General features: G+C 35.0%; 1 protein-coding gene across 2 annotated transcripts in view; it reads right to left on the bottom strand.

Moving 5' to 3' along the window:
- Positions 1 to 18,203, bottom strand: part of SMCHD1 (structural maintenance of chromosomes flexible hinge domain containing 1) — an 83,523-nt gene that overhangs the window by 33,010 nt on the left and 32,310 nt on the right. For both annotated transcript variants that reach the window (XM_066992828.1, XM_066992826.1), the window contains exons 18-30: positions 17,739 to 17,816; positions 17,540 to 17,659; positions 14,320 to 14,464; positions 13,910 to 14,006; positions 11,812 to 11,884; positions 10,007 to 10,146; positions 9,005 to 9,139; positions 7,908 to 8,135; positions 7,052 to 7,200; positions 5,011 to 5,099; positions 3,489 to 3,607; positions 2,611 to 2,778; positions 1,266 to 1,391 (exon numbers count right to left, since the gene is read on the bottom strand). In XM_066992828.1, the coding sequence (XP_066848929.1) occupies positions 1,266 to 1,391; positions 2,611 to 2,778; positions 3,489 to 3,607; positions 5,011 to 5,099; positions 7,052 to 7,200; positions 7,908 to 8,135; positions 9,005 to 9,139; positions 10,007 to 10,146; positions 11,812 to 11,884; positions 13,910 to 14,006; positions 14,320 to 14,464; positions 17,540 to 17,659; positions 17,739 to 17,816 (1,667 nt within the window). The remainder of the gene's footprint in view (positions 1 to 1,265; positions 1,392 to 2,610; positions 2,779 to 3,488; positions 3,608 to 5,010; positions 5,100 to 7,051; positions 7,201 to 7,907; positions 8,136 to 9,004; positions 9,140 to 10,006; positions 10,147 to 11,811; positions 11,885 to 13,909; positions 14,007 to 14,319; positions 14,465 to 17,539; positions 17,660 to 17,738; positions 17,817 to 18,203) is intronic.

The following is an 18,203-nucleotide window of genomic DNA, read 5'->3' on the forward strand; positions in this document are numbered from 1 at the left end:
TTTCTAAGACATGTTGCTGGTCCTCCCTGGAGAAAGGCACAATGTCTGAATGTCTGAGCATACCACCACAATGTCTCTCTGCTTAGATACAGTGTTACGGTCAAGGTATGTTTTCTCAAGAAAAACCTAGCTAGAAGCCTCATGGAGCTGCAGCTGCCATCATAAATGCAGCAGAAGGGACAAACAAAAAAAAAATCACAAACTATGAGGCAAGCTTCTATGGCAAGATATTTAAAAGAGCCAGAAGAAAAACTTTCAAGACGTAAAGAAATTTCCTAGATAATAATAAAAAATATAATAAAAACCAACAACGAAAATAAGTAATAGTAGTATAACTAAACTGGGGAGAAGGTTGAGGCTGTGGAATAGTTCTTGAGGTGTAAATAAAAGAAAGTCCCTGGCTGTTGCGTATTTTTAGAGAAATAATATTTTGAGACAAATTTATGGCAAGCATGAATAAAAAGAGACCAGGGCCAGCCCTGCATGAAAAAGGTCGTGTCCAGAGATGCATGAATATATCTGTATTGATAACATACAAATTAAATATAACAGTTGCTGCATCAACAGTTAGGAAAATTTGACAGTTTGGCATTTTTTCCCCCAATAATTTGAAATAAAATGTTAATTCATTAAGTATTCTGTCAAACTCCTTTCTTTGTATAGACCAATGTGCGGGCCATCTGACACTTATACCTCACTCACAAATAGCATACTAACTGCTTAACTCTGGGTTAGATATTGCATCCTCATTGTTTTAATTTGGTTTATAGAACGCTCTTCTCAGAGATAATTAGGTGGGGTGGAGACCTGCTGAATAGGTGCTGAATGTGTAGGCCACTAGCCATACATTCATTAACCATGAACAAAGAACCACAAGATAAAAATGATTTGGTTGCCCCTTTGGAACATAACGTTATTATTATTCAGTAAGTTACCTCAGATAAATTGGGGGATACACACAGAATTTGCAGAAGGGTTGAGTAGAAGATCAAGAATGTATACTAAATACACTTGGATACTGCACTACAGGAGTTCTGTTATATTTATGATTGCTATAATAAAAGGGAGCTGAGAAATCTGTCCTGGGAACTCTTTACGTTATTAATTGAAATTAGTATTATGTGAGATTAATTATTCTTTTGTACCCTTACAATACCTTATTCACTTTTCCAAAAATGTCTTGGTAATTAAGAAGAAAATGTAGACATGACAACGCAAATCTGTGTCGTGTGGACAAAATATCATATAATAAGGCCTATGCTTACCTTTAGGTTGCTACTCTTTGAAAGGCTGATTTTGACATTGGGTTCAGAAGACGGATTTCCCCACTGATCACACAGTTGAAGGACAAGGGGCTTTTGCAACTCTCTGCCATTAATCACTGCAACAGGCTGGAAGATAAACAGACGTATTGTTCTATTCTGTTGTAGGTATATTAGACATTCGTAGCAGATCAGGAATACCCAAAGTGATAGCATCTTCTTTTTCCATGCTGTTTGCCTCCTGTAACAGCTACACTATGTCAGAATTGTAGAACTCCTGGAAGGTATTTCCAGAGTTCTCCCATGTACATTCTTGTCATTATAAAACACACTGTTTGATTCAATTTTATGTGTTACTCATGTTGATGTAACTCAAAGTAAGGACAGTAAGGACATGCTTCTGAAGAGCCTCATCAAACAGTTTCCTTGTTGCATAAGGAGTGAAAGGACTGAAACTTTTTGTCTTCTCATAGACCATGATAGCTTTCCAGAGAGTAAAAATAGTTACTATATTCCATGAGCCTTTTGTTTCCCCATTCTCATCAGTAGTTTCCTTCTCCGTTTTCCCAACACTCTAATCTTTTTACCTCCTTCCACTCTCCTATTTTGCTTTCTGTTGCAACTTAATATTTTCACTTGAACAGCCAAAGTAGACATTGAAAGATCGAAAAACCCAAATAAACAGACAAGCGGGATGGTTCCAAAAATCTCTATCCTTTCTATTTGATAAAGTATCATACACTCATCCCCACTTTATGACTTTAAATAATTCTAAAACGGTAAGTAAATTTGTGGTTGTCTTCCTATATCCTAAACATCAAAAATAACAATAACAGATAAAGAAGAGATGAGCTGCCAACCATTTCTACCATTAAAGACATAATCTTTGGCAAACAGCAGTGGAAGATCCAGCCCACAGTAAAACTGCTGCACCAAGGAAAAGCAAAATGAATGAACTGTAGAAAGGCAAATGGGACAGGAAAAACAATTAAAGGGATAATCAAGGAATACAGCGTTATGAACAGACACGAGTTCATTCTAAAATAAATTTACTTTTAAAGGTAATGTAGTTATTGTATGAAAAATCCTTCACATTTACTGTCCTATTTGAAGCACGTCTATATAATCAGGCTGCAAAATACTTACTTGATTTTGCATGTGTTGTCCTGAACAACACAAGAAGTGTCTCTAGAGATGTCATAATCTCACAATTTTCAGAATCATCATCATAAGAAGTCAGTGTTTTCTTTCATCTTTGCATCCTGTGCTCCAAAAGCTCAGGAAATAAAGGACCTGCTAACCAGTCACCTCTTTGTTTTTTTCCCCAAACAAAAAACGTCTGACTTACCTTTTCGAGCTCTGGCCAATCCACAATTTGCAGTTTAGCAGGGGATCCTGCAATTAAATTTACTCTGAGAAAGTCAGAAAATTCACGCCAAGCAAAGCACAGTTCTTTGCTTCCAAGTAAACAGGATTTAAATCGAATTCCTTTGACTCTCATTGTTAAGGTACTTTCCTATTGAGAAATAAAAATAAAATTGTATCAAGAACAGACAAAGGGAATTATACTTTAATTTTTTTTTTTCAATATGGTATTTTAATATTTGGACCTACTAGACACTGTTTGCTATTTTTACTGTGAGACTGTAAACGAACAGTTAAATACAGGTTCTACTCTTTTTGCTAAATTTAAATAGACTTGTGTAAGAAATGATCAATTTCAAACTTGAGCATTTCCCAGAAGCCTGTTTTTCAATGTAAAAGTTATGTGTAACTTAGTTATATCCATCATTTTAAAAGCTGTAGGATACATTTTAAATTTAACTACAGCAGACGATATTATTAGTTCTACGTGGTTCTTCAAAAGATCATAAAATCAACTACACCACTATAAAAAAAAAAAAAGAAAAAAGGAAAAAAAGCCTAAAGAGAAGTTAGAAGAAGAGATACAGAAGAAGAGACTAGAAACAAAGCAAACCAGACCCAAGCATAAAGTGACCTCACTGCCATGGCGTATAGCTGCAGCAGTGATAAGGTTTTTAACAGATGCTGCTATATTCCTTAGAACAGGATCATATTATTTTAATGCTATCTTCTCATAGCTTACCACCTAGAGTTTAATTTGATTGCCTTTCTTCCATTTTGGCTCAATTCTGTGAGACTGAATACGACGAATTACCACAAGTAGGCCACAGAGAAATAAACTATATGACATCTTATAAATACCTGCCAAGTTATTTGTAAATTTGATTTATCAAGTCCAGGCCCAGAAACTCCTAGGGAATTTACACACGCAGATGTCACTGTCTGAACTTGATTTCCATACTGATCTGTAATCATTACATCTGTTAAAAAGATGATTTATTTAAATGATTATTAAGATCATTACACCAGCAGTTGCTTTAATGAAACATTATAGAATATATAGAATATAAATGTATACAACATACACACAAAATAGAGAAAATTTGCATAAGTATCACAGAATCACAGAACAGCTGAGGTGGGAAGGGACCTCTGCAGGTCATCTGGTCTAACTGCCTGCTCAAATAGGGCTATTCAGAGCAGATTGCCCAGGGCCACGTCCAGGCAGCTGGTGAAGATGTCCACACTGGGAAACTCCACGACTCTCTGGACATCTTGTGCTGGTGCTCCATCACCTGCACAGTATATATATATATATATATATATATATATATATATATATATATTTTATTTTTAAAAAGCCTTTCTATTCAGAGGGAATCTCTTGTGTTTCTGTCTGTACTCCCTGCTTCTTGTCCTGTCACTAGGCACCACTGAAAAGAGCCTGGCTCCATTTTCTTTACATCCTCTCCTTCCAGGTATTTATATACCTTGGTAACATCCCCTCCCCCATGCATCATAATAGGGTATCAAAAATGTACCTATCTAGCCAAATTAACCAAATATTTGTGCTTCCCACTTTCTTTTTGAGATTACTTCTTGATATAAAGTTAGAAGAAAAAACATCTTAAGATAGAAGCTGATTATTGACCTGTAAGACAGTTTGTACTGTGTGCTTTTCTCTCCTCACAGAAAATCTTTAATAGCTCTAAATACCATAATATTTTTTCATTTCTAGAAGTTATTTAAAATCTCATGTTTATTAGAAGTAATTGACATTCAGAATTGTTAAAGCACTGCACACTATCTGAAGAAGAAGAAGAACACTCAAGTGATTTTTCACCAGCAGCATAAATACCAAAATAAAAAAGAAAACAACAAAACAAAAAGGCAGTTTTGAAGCATTTAAGTATTTTTATTCTCACAAGGCCTGGAGCAGCCATGTGTAGAAACTGAAGGCAAATGAGAAGACTGATCCCTAACATGGTAGTCTTTTTAGGATAAATTCTTAACTTCAAAATATCTTATTTTGAAGACCATGCCTTTGAAATAATCTGACTGCTGTTTTTGCCTTTAGGATTTTAGAATATACAAACTAAAGAAAATCTTATGAACTATTCGAACTCTGTGTGATGAATGTCCTAATGTACAAACGTGGAGGCAAATTTTACTGGAGAGTAACTCCAGAATTGTGATATGGCAGTTACAGAAGTCATCCATGCATGAATGAGAATGTAAATACATTTTATGTTATAATAGTAGAACACAATTCACTCTTCATGGCATCTGTATACATAACAAATATAATATATCATATACATAATAAACTGTAAAGAAATAGAAATGTATTTTACAACAAAGTGAAGAATATGCAAATACTCACCAATGTCACTTTGTAGTTCTTCACCCAACTGCAATGTATTTGGTCCTTTTAATTTGCATTTAATGTGTCTGGGTTCATCAGGAAGTGGTCTAAACATAGGAAAATTTATTTATAATCATTTTCATGAAGGTAATGATTTACAACACTAGCATACGTGACAAAGGATGCATCAGAATCACCCATTTGTAACTGGATTTTTTGTTTTTTAATTTTGTCCTTGCATATATTTAGAGGATCAAATCTGGTGTGCACAAACTTTACATTGTAGCTTTCACCTCAAATTTATCAGATGCAGCTTATCAGACACTGCCTACATAATAAGACAACACTGCTATAGAATTTTACTTTATTCATATTAACTTGCCTACCAGTATTTTACCACAGATCAGACCCATAACCAGATAAATCAGAATTCAAGGCTGGACTACTTTACATCCTGAAAAAAACATCCCCAAAGTAACATACAATTGTCTACATATACTAATGTTACTGTAAGACATTAATATTAACATTCATCCTGATATATACATGCAAAAAATCTCAGTCTCACTATGAAAATACTTGCTGATTTCTTAAGGACTTGATTACAACTAATGTAGTTTAAAATTTTTAGTCAGTTTTTCTTTAAAGCAAAATAAAAGCAGAGAAAAAAATACAGTTACAAAAATTATGGAAAAGATAAACAACCTTAAAAAAAAACACAAAACCACAACAAATAGATTTCCATTTCCTCTTTTGCTATGTTAAAACAATAGTCAACAGCCTAAATTATGCCTCAAAAGTCTCCTCAAAATACATTAAAATAGTCCTAGAATTTTCCTTGGTTTACTTGATGAAGGTTAACATACACAATGTGTTGGGTCCCCCAGAATTTGTTATCTGACAACTTGTAAGTTATTTGAGACTTCAGTTATCCAACACATTGGTTTTGACTCCTTTTGTGTGTTTTAAGCTAAAAATTACATTGAGATCTTCAAAAATTTTATCAGAATGACCTCCAGTTAATTTTTACAACTATAACAGAATAACCTCTCAATAAGATTTTCCTCGTCTGAGACTGCTTTCCCACCATGACAAGCAAAAACGTGCAACAAAATTAAATAATCCACTCTTCTATTTCCTTTCAAGAAGAGAAGTACTAATTCAGCCTGATTTTCTGCTCTTCATAAAAGAAAACAGAAAACAGTACTTGACTAAAACCTTTTCTGTCTTTAACAATGCTGCATCATAGGTAGTTTACAAGCATTAAACTCTGAGTATTTTAAAGAATCTTAATACTTTAGATTGGTCATATATATATATGTTTTAAAAGCAGCTCTGTGAAATGTCTAATTGCTGCAAATTTACCCCAGCATCAGCATGTTGTAAACTAATTACTGAGTTTTAACCTACTAAGAATGCAAGAAATACACCGAAGTAATTACAGTCATTTAGAATTAGATTAATCTCAACACATTTTATAAAGACACAGCAGACAAAGCTAGTTGCCTAGATTTACTAAGACTGATAAACAGGCAGTTTTAAAGTTTGATTAACAGTTTGTCACTTTTGACCAAGACACCATATACAGACAGGCATCTTGTATTTGGTTAGATAAATCTTTATCTACAAAGTAATCTTGCAAGGCTAACAATTCACTCCATTGGTATTTCTCTACGGTAACCAGTGAGATGACTCCAAAGTAAGAGCAATCCTATAACCTAACACTTGAATAAAGTTATCAAAGATAGCAATAATCTCCTTCAGTGTGCATATATGTGTGTATATATATACACATATACTTACAAAAGTGATTATAGGGCTAGATATAAACAGATTGCAATGGAATCTTCCACATAGGTGATGGTCTCATCTGTAAACATATTTGCATGCATAAAAAATGCATGCACACATCCAACCCTACATTTCCATTAACTGATTTTCTTATTTCAACCTCTGTAGAAAGACTTTTATTTTATTTATTTTTTTTTTACACAAAAGTACAGATCTACAATCCTTTGACAACATCGTTACTCATAAAATGTATTTCAAATGGACAAACCTGACTGTAAACGCACTCTCCAAAGACACATGGTCATCAAGGTAAGTAATTAGACAGTAGCGTACATCTTTTACTGATGTAGGTACTTTTACATCAGGTAATAATCCCTGCATCAACTGTTCTCTGTTAATTCTGGGTGTCCAGTTAACCTAAAATTAAAATGTATCAAATTAATCAGAAGTTATATTATTAATGACTAGCAACATCATACATCTGAGGTCTTGCTGAAGTAAAATACAGGTAATAGAAGCTTTCAGTGGAAAGCCTGAGTTTTTTCCAACAGTGGTTAATGCTATCTGTCCAAATATGGAAGTTACTCCAAAAAAAACCACACAAAATACACAAAACAAACAAACAAACACAGTTTCTCTTACTGTACTTTCTTAAGAAAGATCTGATCCAGAAAAACCTTACCAAAAAGTCACATATATGGTGAAGCTCTACCTTCGTATTAGGCTCCACATGATTCTATGGTATGTACACAGACAGAGAGCTAAGACTCTTCTGAAAAGTCTTCAAGAAGGAACATGTCCATTCAGCATTCCTAAATGCTGGGAAAACCCCAGATATGAAGAATGCTGAAATTGTATCATTGTGTTTAAGAGAAGAGCTGGAAATTACTACCCTGCTTTTCGTATTACTACCCTGAAGCATTATTTAACACTTCATTAAATGTCTTCAGCTCATTAAGGACATGACTTTAATACATAATTTTAATTTTTTAAGCAGAGAGTGAAGTTCCTAACAACACAGTCTTGAGGAATATTATTTAGAATGATAGTCTGATGCCTATGGATTTTAGAGATGAACCATAGTATCATTCCCCCACACTATACTGCTGTTCATATATACTTGCCTTAATTTTTTCTGCCACAGATGGAGTTATGTGTATTTCCCTTTCTCCTTCATCATACATCTGAAATATAAGGTTGCGCATGGTATCTCCAGCAATCCAATTGATTTCATCCTGATGTTTAATTTGAATAGCTTTTTGCCCATCCATACTTAAGACCTGCAGTCTTGCAACATGACTGCTAGGAAGAAGTTTAATAATCTTTTCCACTGGTGGAACATCTTTACAACTCTGGGTGGGGGAAAAAGAGATATAATTAAGATATCAGATATATATAAACGCATAAATATTGCTCCATGGCACTACTCTGGACTGTTAGGTGTGAATAGCTGCCCAAACATGAAATTAGCTTGACTCGTCAAAAGCAAAGTTAAAGGGTATGTCAGAATGCTTACAATGGTTAATGGAAACTGGAATTTATGATAGCTACTTAGGAAATATTTTGTTTATAGTATTTAAAAATCTACAATTTCCAAATACTTCTTAAGAGTAATCAGAAGTAATGTTTCATATAGGTTATCTTGCCCCATTAATATGTTTACATCTTTTTCAGGATAAAACAACGAAGGTCTCATCTTCTCCAGCTGTGTGGCTCTCTTGACTACCAGTGAACTGGGATGTACAACATAGTTAAAAAAAATAATTAAAAAAAAAAACTTTAAGAGTTTTAAGACTGAAATGTTACCAAAAAAAAATTAATTCCTAACCTGTGGAAAAAAAATAAATATCTCAACTTCCTTCTTTACTAAGGTTTTGGGAAACACTTCACCATGCCTGTTCTGTCTCTAAATGTTTATGCAACAAAGGTTGGAAGGATCCAGGGTGTAAAAAGGGAACAAATTCCCAGAAATAGTGCTTATTTCTGAAACACTTCAGAGATTTCAGAAGTAAAGGTGAGAGGTGAAGAAAAAAATGAATTTTTGCCTTTTTATGGCTTCCCAGAGATGAAAAGGGCAGACACACGATTCTCAGACCCATGGTAATTAAAAGAGTGACTTTCGGGGGTCAAGTTGATTCATAAAACTTTGGTTTAATAGCAAGATAATACAGCAAACAGCTTCCAATCTTTTGTTCATTCAAACATTTCAATCAATACTTACAGGAATTTCAATCCTTGCTTTGAGCATCTGGTCTTTCTTTATATTCTGTACATGTATAATTGGACCAGTTAAAATGTTCGTTCCTGCATTACTGCAGTCCACAGAATACACGGGTAAGTTTGAAGCACCTAAAAACTGTTTAAAATGTAACATTAAACTTCAGTGTTTTTTTTTTTTTTGCAGAACTTCTATTATTATTCCAGAAATGTGCAACTCCGAAGATACACACAATTATTTACAGATAACTTTTTTAGATTTCACAAAATCAAACAAAAAGTTTTTTTTTCCCAGGTGATCCACATGTGAAACCTGATGCTTAAACTCTGTTTGTGTGTCTCCATGCTGCTGCAGACCTACATACTTCCATACTACAGGAATAGAATGTATGCACATGAATTATAAATGGAAAGCAGCAGACTGTTTTACCCCTTGCAAACCATTTTTATTTATCTGTCCTTGTTGAAAGACTGATTTCACTATAATTGGAAAAGTCGCTTTCTTGAGTTAAAAAAAACCAAAACAAACAATAAAAAAACCTCTCTGTCCAAACAGGCAAAACACTTCTACTTTTAACAGCCATAGTAACTCTGGCATTCCTTTCAGAATGTAAGTGCATACAATAGTCTTATCTATTACTAATTTTTAAGCACTAGACCTGCATTTTCATCTTTAAACAAACTAAAAGTATGTTGTCTAATTCTTTTCCTTAACAAATTTTAGTACCATATGTGGAAAATATGACTTAAAATGTCTTAAAATCTTAGTTAAATATCCTCATATCATGTTTTCTTCCATTTCTAAGTGCAGGTTCCTATGGTTTTGAAACTTACTGAATAAATCAATGAATGAGACAAAAGAGTCATAGTGTGGCTACCAAGCTACAGAAACTTCAAAAGCACTACAAAAGACAATCAATTCTGTCTAGATGTCAAAAGATGGTTCTTTTCCCAGTCCTTTTAAAAGTATCAAAATCATTATGAAACATTATAAAATGCAGTTTACCTTACAATGAACGACCAGCTTTGGCTGTGCTGTTATATTGCCTGATTCATCCAATACTTCAACCTGAAAGGGGAAAGCTGTACCATTTTCAATCTTAAGAATTTCAGAATCGGGTTTTACTTTCAACTGACGTGGAGGGCCTGTAAAAATGCACAATTGCAGAACAGCAATTATATTTATGTAACCTGCAAGACCCTGGATTTCAGTTTTTGCTATCTTGAAAAGTGTTTTAAAGCCATGTTATCAAGGTATCTGTATCAAGGTATCAAGGTAACAAACACTTTAGTTCAATTCAGATATACTGATTTATGCCAAGAAGTTTCTTGACACTTTCTGTCCTTCAATACATATCACCTGCCACTCTTTTGAATGAATTCAGTAAGGAATAGTGAGACAAACATGGTGAACTTCAGCATACACAAGGTGTAAACATGACATTGTACTACCTACATACTATACTGATGCACCTTCATCAAAAAAAACTTGGAGCTTTCTCCTGACATATAAAACACCAAAATATTAATGTTGAGATATCTGATCAATCATAACATGCAGCAGGTTAATAAGGAAAACCACCACAGCTACAATTTGCATGCAAAGAAAAACACAACAAATTTTGATGGTATTACTTGGTAAAGTGAAGCTATTAAAATAAATCTATCCCCTGAATGTATAATTAGTTTTATCAATTTTAAATTAAGAGAAGGAAATCATAGATTACTATAAGATGTTTCTGAAAAAGGACCATATCTTATTCCTTCAAACATCTTTTATGTATCACCCATTAAAGCTTCCATTTGAAACTCAATGATAGAGGAACAGAAAAGACTGAAATAGCTTCTATTCACTCCTTCCTCTGAAAACAGCTTCAACAGCCAAGGGTAATCAATGAGAAAGATAGGTACTTAAGAATGTCTAGATTGCCAAAAGCAGAAGTTTCTAAAAGGGGCTGCAGCTGCCTTCAGTCCAAGGTGAATAACTAAGCAGTGCACAATACAATCTGCCACAAGTCAGATTGTTCCACCCTGTTTTCTACATGAAGCCTTAACTCCCCATATGGTAACAAAAAATGGAATAAACTGTTCCTTGTTGGTCTAGAGAAGCTTGAACTACATGAATTCTCTGCAAAATGAGACAGGAAAGCCATCTGGGAGATCAAAAATCAGCCTTCAAACTTTCTCCCAAATTAAAAAACAAAACCAACAGCAAAAAAAATCAACCACCACAAAAACAGGTAAAAATGGATAATAGCAATCATGTAAGGAAGTGCTCAGTATCAACACATCCACAAAACAAAATTCTGGTAAAGATGGTGGACCTACAGACTTACATTCCCCTCTTGTGTTATGATAAAGTCAATATATAACATTAAACTTCTCAAACAAAATCCCAACTTGCCACAGCATCCCCCCCTACTTTACTGGGGTAATAAACTGAATGAGAACTTATTCACAAGCTGTCTTCTACAGGGACAGCAAGTTAATGCAGGTTAGTACAGGTTAATGTGCTTAATACTGAAGAAAACTGAGGAGATAAAAAGATTCAATTAATGGTCCTAGGTTAGAAAAACACTAAAAAAAATTAAAAAATGATGAAGAAAATCTCAAGTAAGCAAATTCCAGCTGCTAGAATAACGAGACTGACATGCCCTTAGCTTTATCTTGTTTCAGTCATCACTTGCATGAGTTAGAATATCTTCATTAAATGCTTCACTAAATGTTTTATCTCCTTAGGAGAGGAAACGTTATTAATAGTATCAGAATAAAGTTCAACAGAAATTCACCAAGTGTTCAAACAATACTTACCAGGCTGCAATCTTATTTTAAAAATTTGTGTGTCTTCTTTCAAACCAGGAAGAGTAACCTTCAGATTAAAGTTCTAATGAAAAGAATATTTTAAATATTAACTTTAAACAAAACCAGATCATAGAAAAATTCTCTCTCAGTCATGGCAATCCATACATATGTAAATTTCAAAAGTACAACCAAATTTTCTTGCACTGCTACATAAGTCAAGATTTTTTCCCTGCAATAAAATCTACCTTTTCATGTTATTACTCCCACCGATATTCAATCCAGGATTTGCACATTAAACTAGGTTCTGAAACCACTGAAAGCAGCTATCATAAATTGTGTTTTCCTGCTCAGAGGCTTGTTTTACTGGGGACAAAATCACAGCAGTTCAAAAAAAAAGCACAGCTTCAAAGAAAGGACCTGCAAGTTCTGTGTTCACTGTATCAGCTGACTGCCAGAAGGAAGGTAACAGACTTGCTATCCATCTCATCTTGGAATAAAACCATACAAAAAACAACAGGTGCTGTACAATTCCATCACTAAAACTGATCTTTACATGAAAACCAGAGAATGAATCAGTCTAATCAACAATCTTAAATGCACAAACTTAAAACTAGTTGCACTGCAGTAAGGGAAAATCCTATTTTATAAATTTGAGAATATTCAGTTGCAAATTCATGAAATGTCATGATCACACGATAGAAACACTGCCTTTGGAAAGTTTTGGTTTCATAAACCTGTCCTACACCTTTCCCATGCCTAACAGGGTATGTCTAACACTAACTGTCTGTGGCTTGGATGAAAGTAATTGGTCAACTCTTTTACTTTGCTGGGAAAAAGATGAGGTCTGTGCTGATGACATGCATGCTTAGAGTTGAGAGGCAACTACACGAGCTCTGTAGATGATGGCTGGCTATGCAGAGGTGCATGAAAACTCTCCAGCTCTGACCAGCTAGCCAACCATGCTGGTCTGCCTGCAAGCCAGGCAGCACATACCAGCTGCAGCCCCATTAAACCAAATGGTGAACTGTGAGATGAGAAAAGGGGAAGGCACAGAAAAGGGGAAGATACACTGAAGTTACAGTTGGGTGACTTGAAAAAAAATGGAAGAAAGTAGGAAATAAAAACAGGAAACCAGGAGAGATGATAGCTGAAGTTCAATGTTAGTAAGTAGAATTATTCAGCAGTTCATTCAATCAAGCTCTGCATTCACGCACTAGACACTACCCCTTCTATGCTCCCAGCTTCTCTTATCTTTAAACCTTTTTCTTCAATATTCATTTTTGACATAATCTTTTTGACTTGGCATCTTAATACTGTACTATTTTCTACCTCTTATTCATCAGTTTACATCTTTAACTTCATTCATTTTAATCTTTCAACATTTGTGTCCTCTTCTCCCTTATCTTCATGACCCATTTATCTACTTCCCTTCTGCTTTCAAGCATGCTTCTATACACACTATAGTACTTTAAAATGAAAAGAAAATATTTTCCTTTTTAAACTTCACTCCTCACCCTTCTCCTGACTGTATTCAAAATCCTACGGGGGACCAGTTGTCTCACTATTGCTTACACACTTTTCTAGTTTTCTCATTGATTCTACACATAACACCAGAACATACTTCTCTCTGACTCAACTGGGTGGAATTCAATCAGTTACTACAGAACATGATGAAATCTGCTTCTCTTTCTTGTCTGTCAGTGCTTCCTTCACTGATGACTGTGATCTTCAATATTTTGTAGTTCCATCAAGTTTCTCCTTCCATTCTGCATGACTACTACTCCAACATTTCTCCCCTTCCTCCCTTATCAAATTCCCTCCCTCTTGTTCTCTCACTTACTTTCTTCTAAATTCTTTCCAGAATCCCTATTACTAGCTGTTTTTCTTTTAAGATGCTGAAAATGTCTATGTTCTTCTCTGCTTATTTTAATCACCGAAAATTACACTGTGCCCTCACCGCTGCCACAAGCTAACAGACTGAAGCTGTGGGAAAGATGAATTGCAGATGGTAGAGCCATAAGAAGTAATTTAAAAATATCCCAAGAAATAGCCAGAGATGTTTTTTTCTTAAAAATCTATTACTTCAAGTTTAAATTCATTAGCGTACCTTGCCCTGGTAACTATTTACAGAGCCTCTAGCAGTGACACCCTTTATGATGCAATTTGTTCCTGCACTCAATCCTTCATACTGCAATGTCAATCCACTAAAAAACAAACAAACAACAAAAAAAACAGAATAGATTAAAAAAACAATACAACAGATCATTTTAATTCTCCATTAAGACATATATATATATATATACACACACACACATATTCAGATGTTTCTATGGAAATAACAGCAGAAGTGTAAGTTACCTCATGTTAAAAGTATCCATTACACCACTCAAACAAAATCCTGCAGACAATTACTATATTGCTACAAGAACAACAACAAAAACTAACAAAAATCACCTCCACAACACCCCAACCCGACAACAACAACAACAAAAAAATATGATCGGATGGCTGAATTACCTAGCTTCAAGAATTGGTTTAATGTCACTTGTCAACTGTGTTGTGTGACCAAATTCATCTTGCAATTCCAAGGGAATATTAAAAGGCACTCCAACTTGAAAAGGAAGCTCCAAAAGACCCACTGAAAATTTCTCTGGTTTGCCCTCTAAGAGAAAACAATACATTTTTAGAAGCAATTATGTATGTTCATTGGCTTTTTCTTAATGAAAGCTGCAGATAAAAGAGGTGGTTTTCAGCTTTAAAATAGGCTCCTAAAAATTGCTGTTGTAAACAAAAAAATTAGTTTATTTATTGATTTAAAAAACAACTACAACATAAACAAAAATCCAAACAAACTTATACTAACATAAGAAAAAATAGTTAAAACCTACTGCCACACTCTATGGTATAAAAAAACGTAACAGCCAAAAAGTTCAAAAGTACTTCCGATATCAACATAGCATCTGAAAATGGGCAAGTTTCTTCTGGGCAGCTTTTAACTAAACATTTTATTCCTTTAATTCTGTTTGTATTATGCATGCAAGATTTTGTTTTACAATTATCCTAAATTTGGGAGATTAATATGAGTAAACATTATTTGAGTAAGATAGCTGAGTGCATCTCTCCTGTGAAATCTTGCCCTGTTAGACAGCCTCCAATTTGGTACTCCACATTAAGACAAAACATGCATATTTAATTGTTGTGTTTTGAAGTCTTTGGCATCACTTGCACAGAGCAGTGCAAATAGAATCCTGTGAATCAAAGTTTTGTGGAATCAAACTTTCTTGGCTAAGTGGCCTTTGAAAAAAGAAGCAATATAGCACAGAGCTAGATAAATATCCTGTGAAATTAAAAACTACGTTCAGAGTACCTCCAGGGCGTTACTACCAAGGATTTTCTTTTCACAAGATATGTGAAAACCACAGGGGAAGGGAAAACGTTACCTTGTATTGGCCAGAGTTACTCTAATGGTAACAATAACTAATAATTTTGTTTCCAATGAGATTTGTTCAAAAAATTTTTTTATGTTCAAAGGAAACATTAATTGCAGGCTGCCATGCTGGGTGAAGCTGTAATACTATTGAAAAAGATTTTTTAAAACACAGAATGAAGTTTTACAAATTTTAGGATTCTCTTTTTGCTTTGATAAACGGAGATAAACGAACCTTGTCTGACCCTTTATGTATTCATTTAAAGATTTTTTTCCCCTTTCTTCTCTTCGAACTTCATAGAAATATCTTGAGATTTCAATGCCAGGTTTTCAGACATGTTTAAATAATTGCTCTTTGGAAATGATGCCAAACATTTCTTCTGTATCATCACACAAAAAATACCTTCATGTACTCTGCCAAAAGTACTCCAGAAGCTTTTAGAAGCATACACCTACAAAGAACTCTGTTCTGCCTAAAGGGTTTGTATTCAAAGCCTCCAGTTTATAGAAATAATAGGAGGGTACTGAAAGCATCTACTCTTTCTTGATCTTCTAGAAACAGATGATAGCTTTACCTCCTGAACTTGTGCTGAAAATATCCATTTTAATATTAAATAGAAAGGAAGTACTGTTTTTTGTCCACCCTCCCACCCCCACCCCCCCCCCAAAAAAAAAAAAAAAAAGTTCACAGAATCATAGAAGGGTTGAGGGTGGAAGAGATCTCTGGACACCATCTTTTCCAACTCCCTTGCTCAAGCAGGGACACCTAGAGCAGGTTGCCCAGGACCACGTCCAGATGGCTTCTGAGTATATCTCCAAGGAGGGAGACTCCACAAGCTCTCTGGGCAATAAGCTCCCTCCAAGCATCAAGAAACACTTTTTTTTTTCCCACCATGTGGATGACCAAAGCACTTCCAACCTCAACCCTTCTGCTATTTTTGTCATTTCCCCCCATACCCTTCAGGTATTTATATGTATTTATATACATTGGTAAGATCCCCGAGCCTTCTCTTTTCTAGGCTGACGAGTCCCAGCTCTCTCAGCCTCTCCTCATAGCACAAGTGCTCCAGTCCCTTCATCATCTTTATGGCCCTTTGTTGGACTCTTTCCAGTAGCTCCATGCCTCTCTTGTACTGGGGAGCGCAGAACTAGACACAGTACTCCTTGCAGGACCTCAACAACACTTGTCAGAGGACAAAGATTACCTCTCATGAGCGACTGGCAACATTTCTTCTAAAACACCCCAGTGCATACCATTAATCTTCCTTTCTGAAAACGCACATTGCTGACTCACATTCAACACCCCAGCTTCTTCTCTGCAAAGCTGCTTGATGTCTTTGCATAAAGCTGTCAAGCTAGGAGTATCCCAGCATGTAATGGTGGATGTGGTTGTTCCTACCCAAGAGCAGGACTCTGCAGTTCCCTCTTACTGAGCTGTATGAGGTTCCTGTCAGCCCATTTCTCCAGCCTGTTGAAATCCCTCTCAAGGGCAGCACAACTCTATCTTATCAGCCACTTCTCCCAGTTTTGACCAACTTGCTGAGGGGACACTCTGCCTTATAATCCAGATCATTAATGAGTATGTTAGATAGGATCAGACCCAATATAAATGGCTGTGATACACCATTAATTGGCTCCAATTAGACTTTACTGTGCTGGTCACCACCTTCTGGGCCCGGTTGTTCAGCAAGTTGTCAATCCACCAGTCTGCTTATCATGTCCATGCTTCATCAGCTTGTCTATTTGGATATTATGGGAGATCGTGCTGAAAACCTCACTGAAGTTTTGACAGACAACGTCCACTGCTCTCACCTCATCTACCAAGCCAGTCAATTCATCATGAAAGGTTATCAAGTTGGTCAAGCATGACTTCCACTTGGTGAATCCATGCTGACTACTGCTACTGACTTTCTTACTCTTCATGTGCCTGGAAATGGTTTCCAGGATTAGTGGCTCTATCACTTTCCTGGGGATCAAAGTGAAGCTGACCCACCTATTCATAACAGTGCCAAGAGGAAAAAGAATGATTCTAATTAAGTAAAAATTTATTTTTGTTAAGTATGTTAGGAAATTTCACATCATGGAAAAGCTGTTGATTCCATCATCACTAATTTTTTTTTACATCTACTAGACAAAAAAAAAAAAAAACAACAGGTTGTATCCTGGATCTATATCATATTTTACATGCAAGTGTTACTTTTCAGGGCTGAAAATTGCATCTCCCAACTAAAACATGAATAATTTTGATACAAAATGAATCAAAACTAAACACAAAAAGTAAAAGAAAACTGGCATGGCTGGAATTCTTACCTATAATAGTAAATTTAAATGTTTTAGATGGCAGAGGCCTTCCTGCATATGTGTCTGCACTACTTTCATTTAATACTACTTGCAGCTTCAAGGTGTAGTTCCCAAGTTTCTGAAGATTTTCTAAAGAGAAATACAAATAAATTTATAAAGAAAAAGTAAAATTATAAATAAACTGAAAATATTTCACCTAGGAACTCACCCATTTTTTTAAACCAGTATGGCCATTTGCCTCCATGCTGACTTATATGGGAAATTATCTCTTTATTTCCTGTAGGTGCTGAAAAATAAACAATTATCTACACGTATTTAGGATTTACAACATAATTCTCTATTATATAAAAACATGTCACTTTAAAATGTAAAAAACAGAAATTCAGGTGCAGTTTATCACACTGATCACAGCTTAATAAAATATTTATTTCCACATTTAATCCCATTTTAATTAAAAATTGCTAGCCCCAGACACATTAAAATGAAAGCAGCAGGTTTATAAAGTTCTATTTTATCAGCTCTTTCATTACATGTTCCCTGTTAAGTCTGAGCACTTGCAGGCTGTGCAATCCATACTGTCAACTGATCAACTTGACAAATGATAAAACAAATTAGCTTAAATTGGAGCAATGGTAAAAATGTGAAGTTGACTGCAAGTATATTTGAGGAAAAA

Source organism: Anser cygnoides, chromosome 2 (assembly GCF_040182565.1).
Source record: "Anser cygnoides isolate HZ-2024a breed goose chromosome 2, Taihu_goose_T2T_genome, whole genome shotgun sequence".
Lineage (NCBI taxonomy): Eukaryota > Metazoa > Chordata > Aves > Anseriformes > Anatidae > Anser > Anser cygnoides.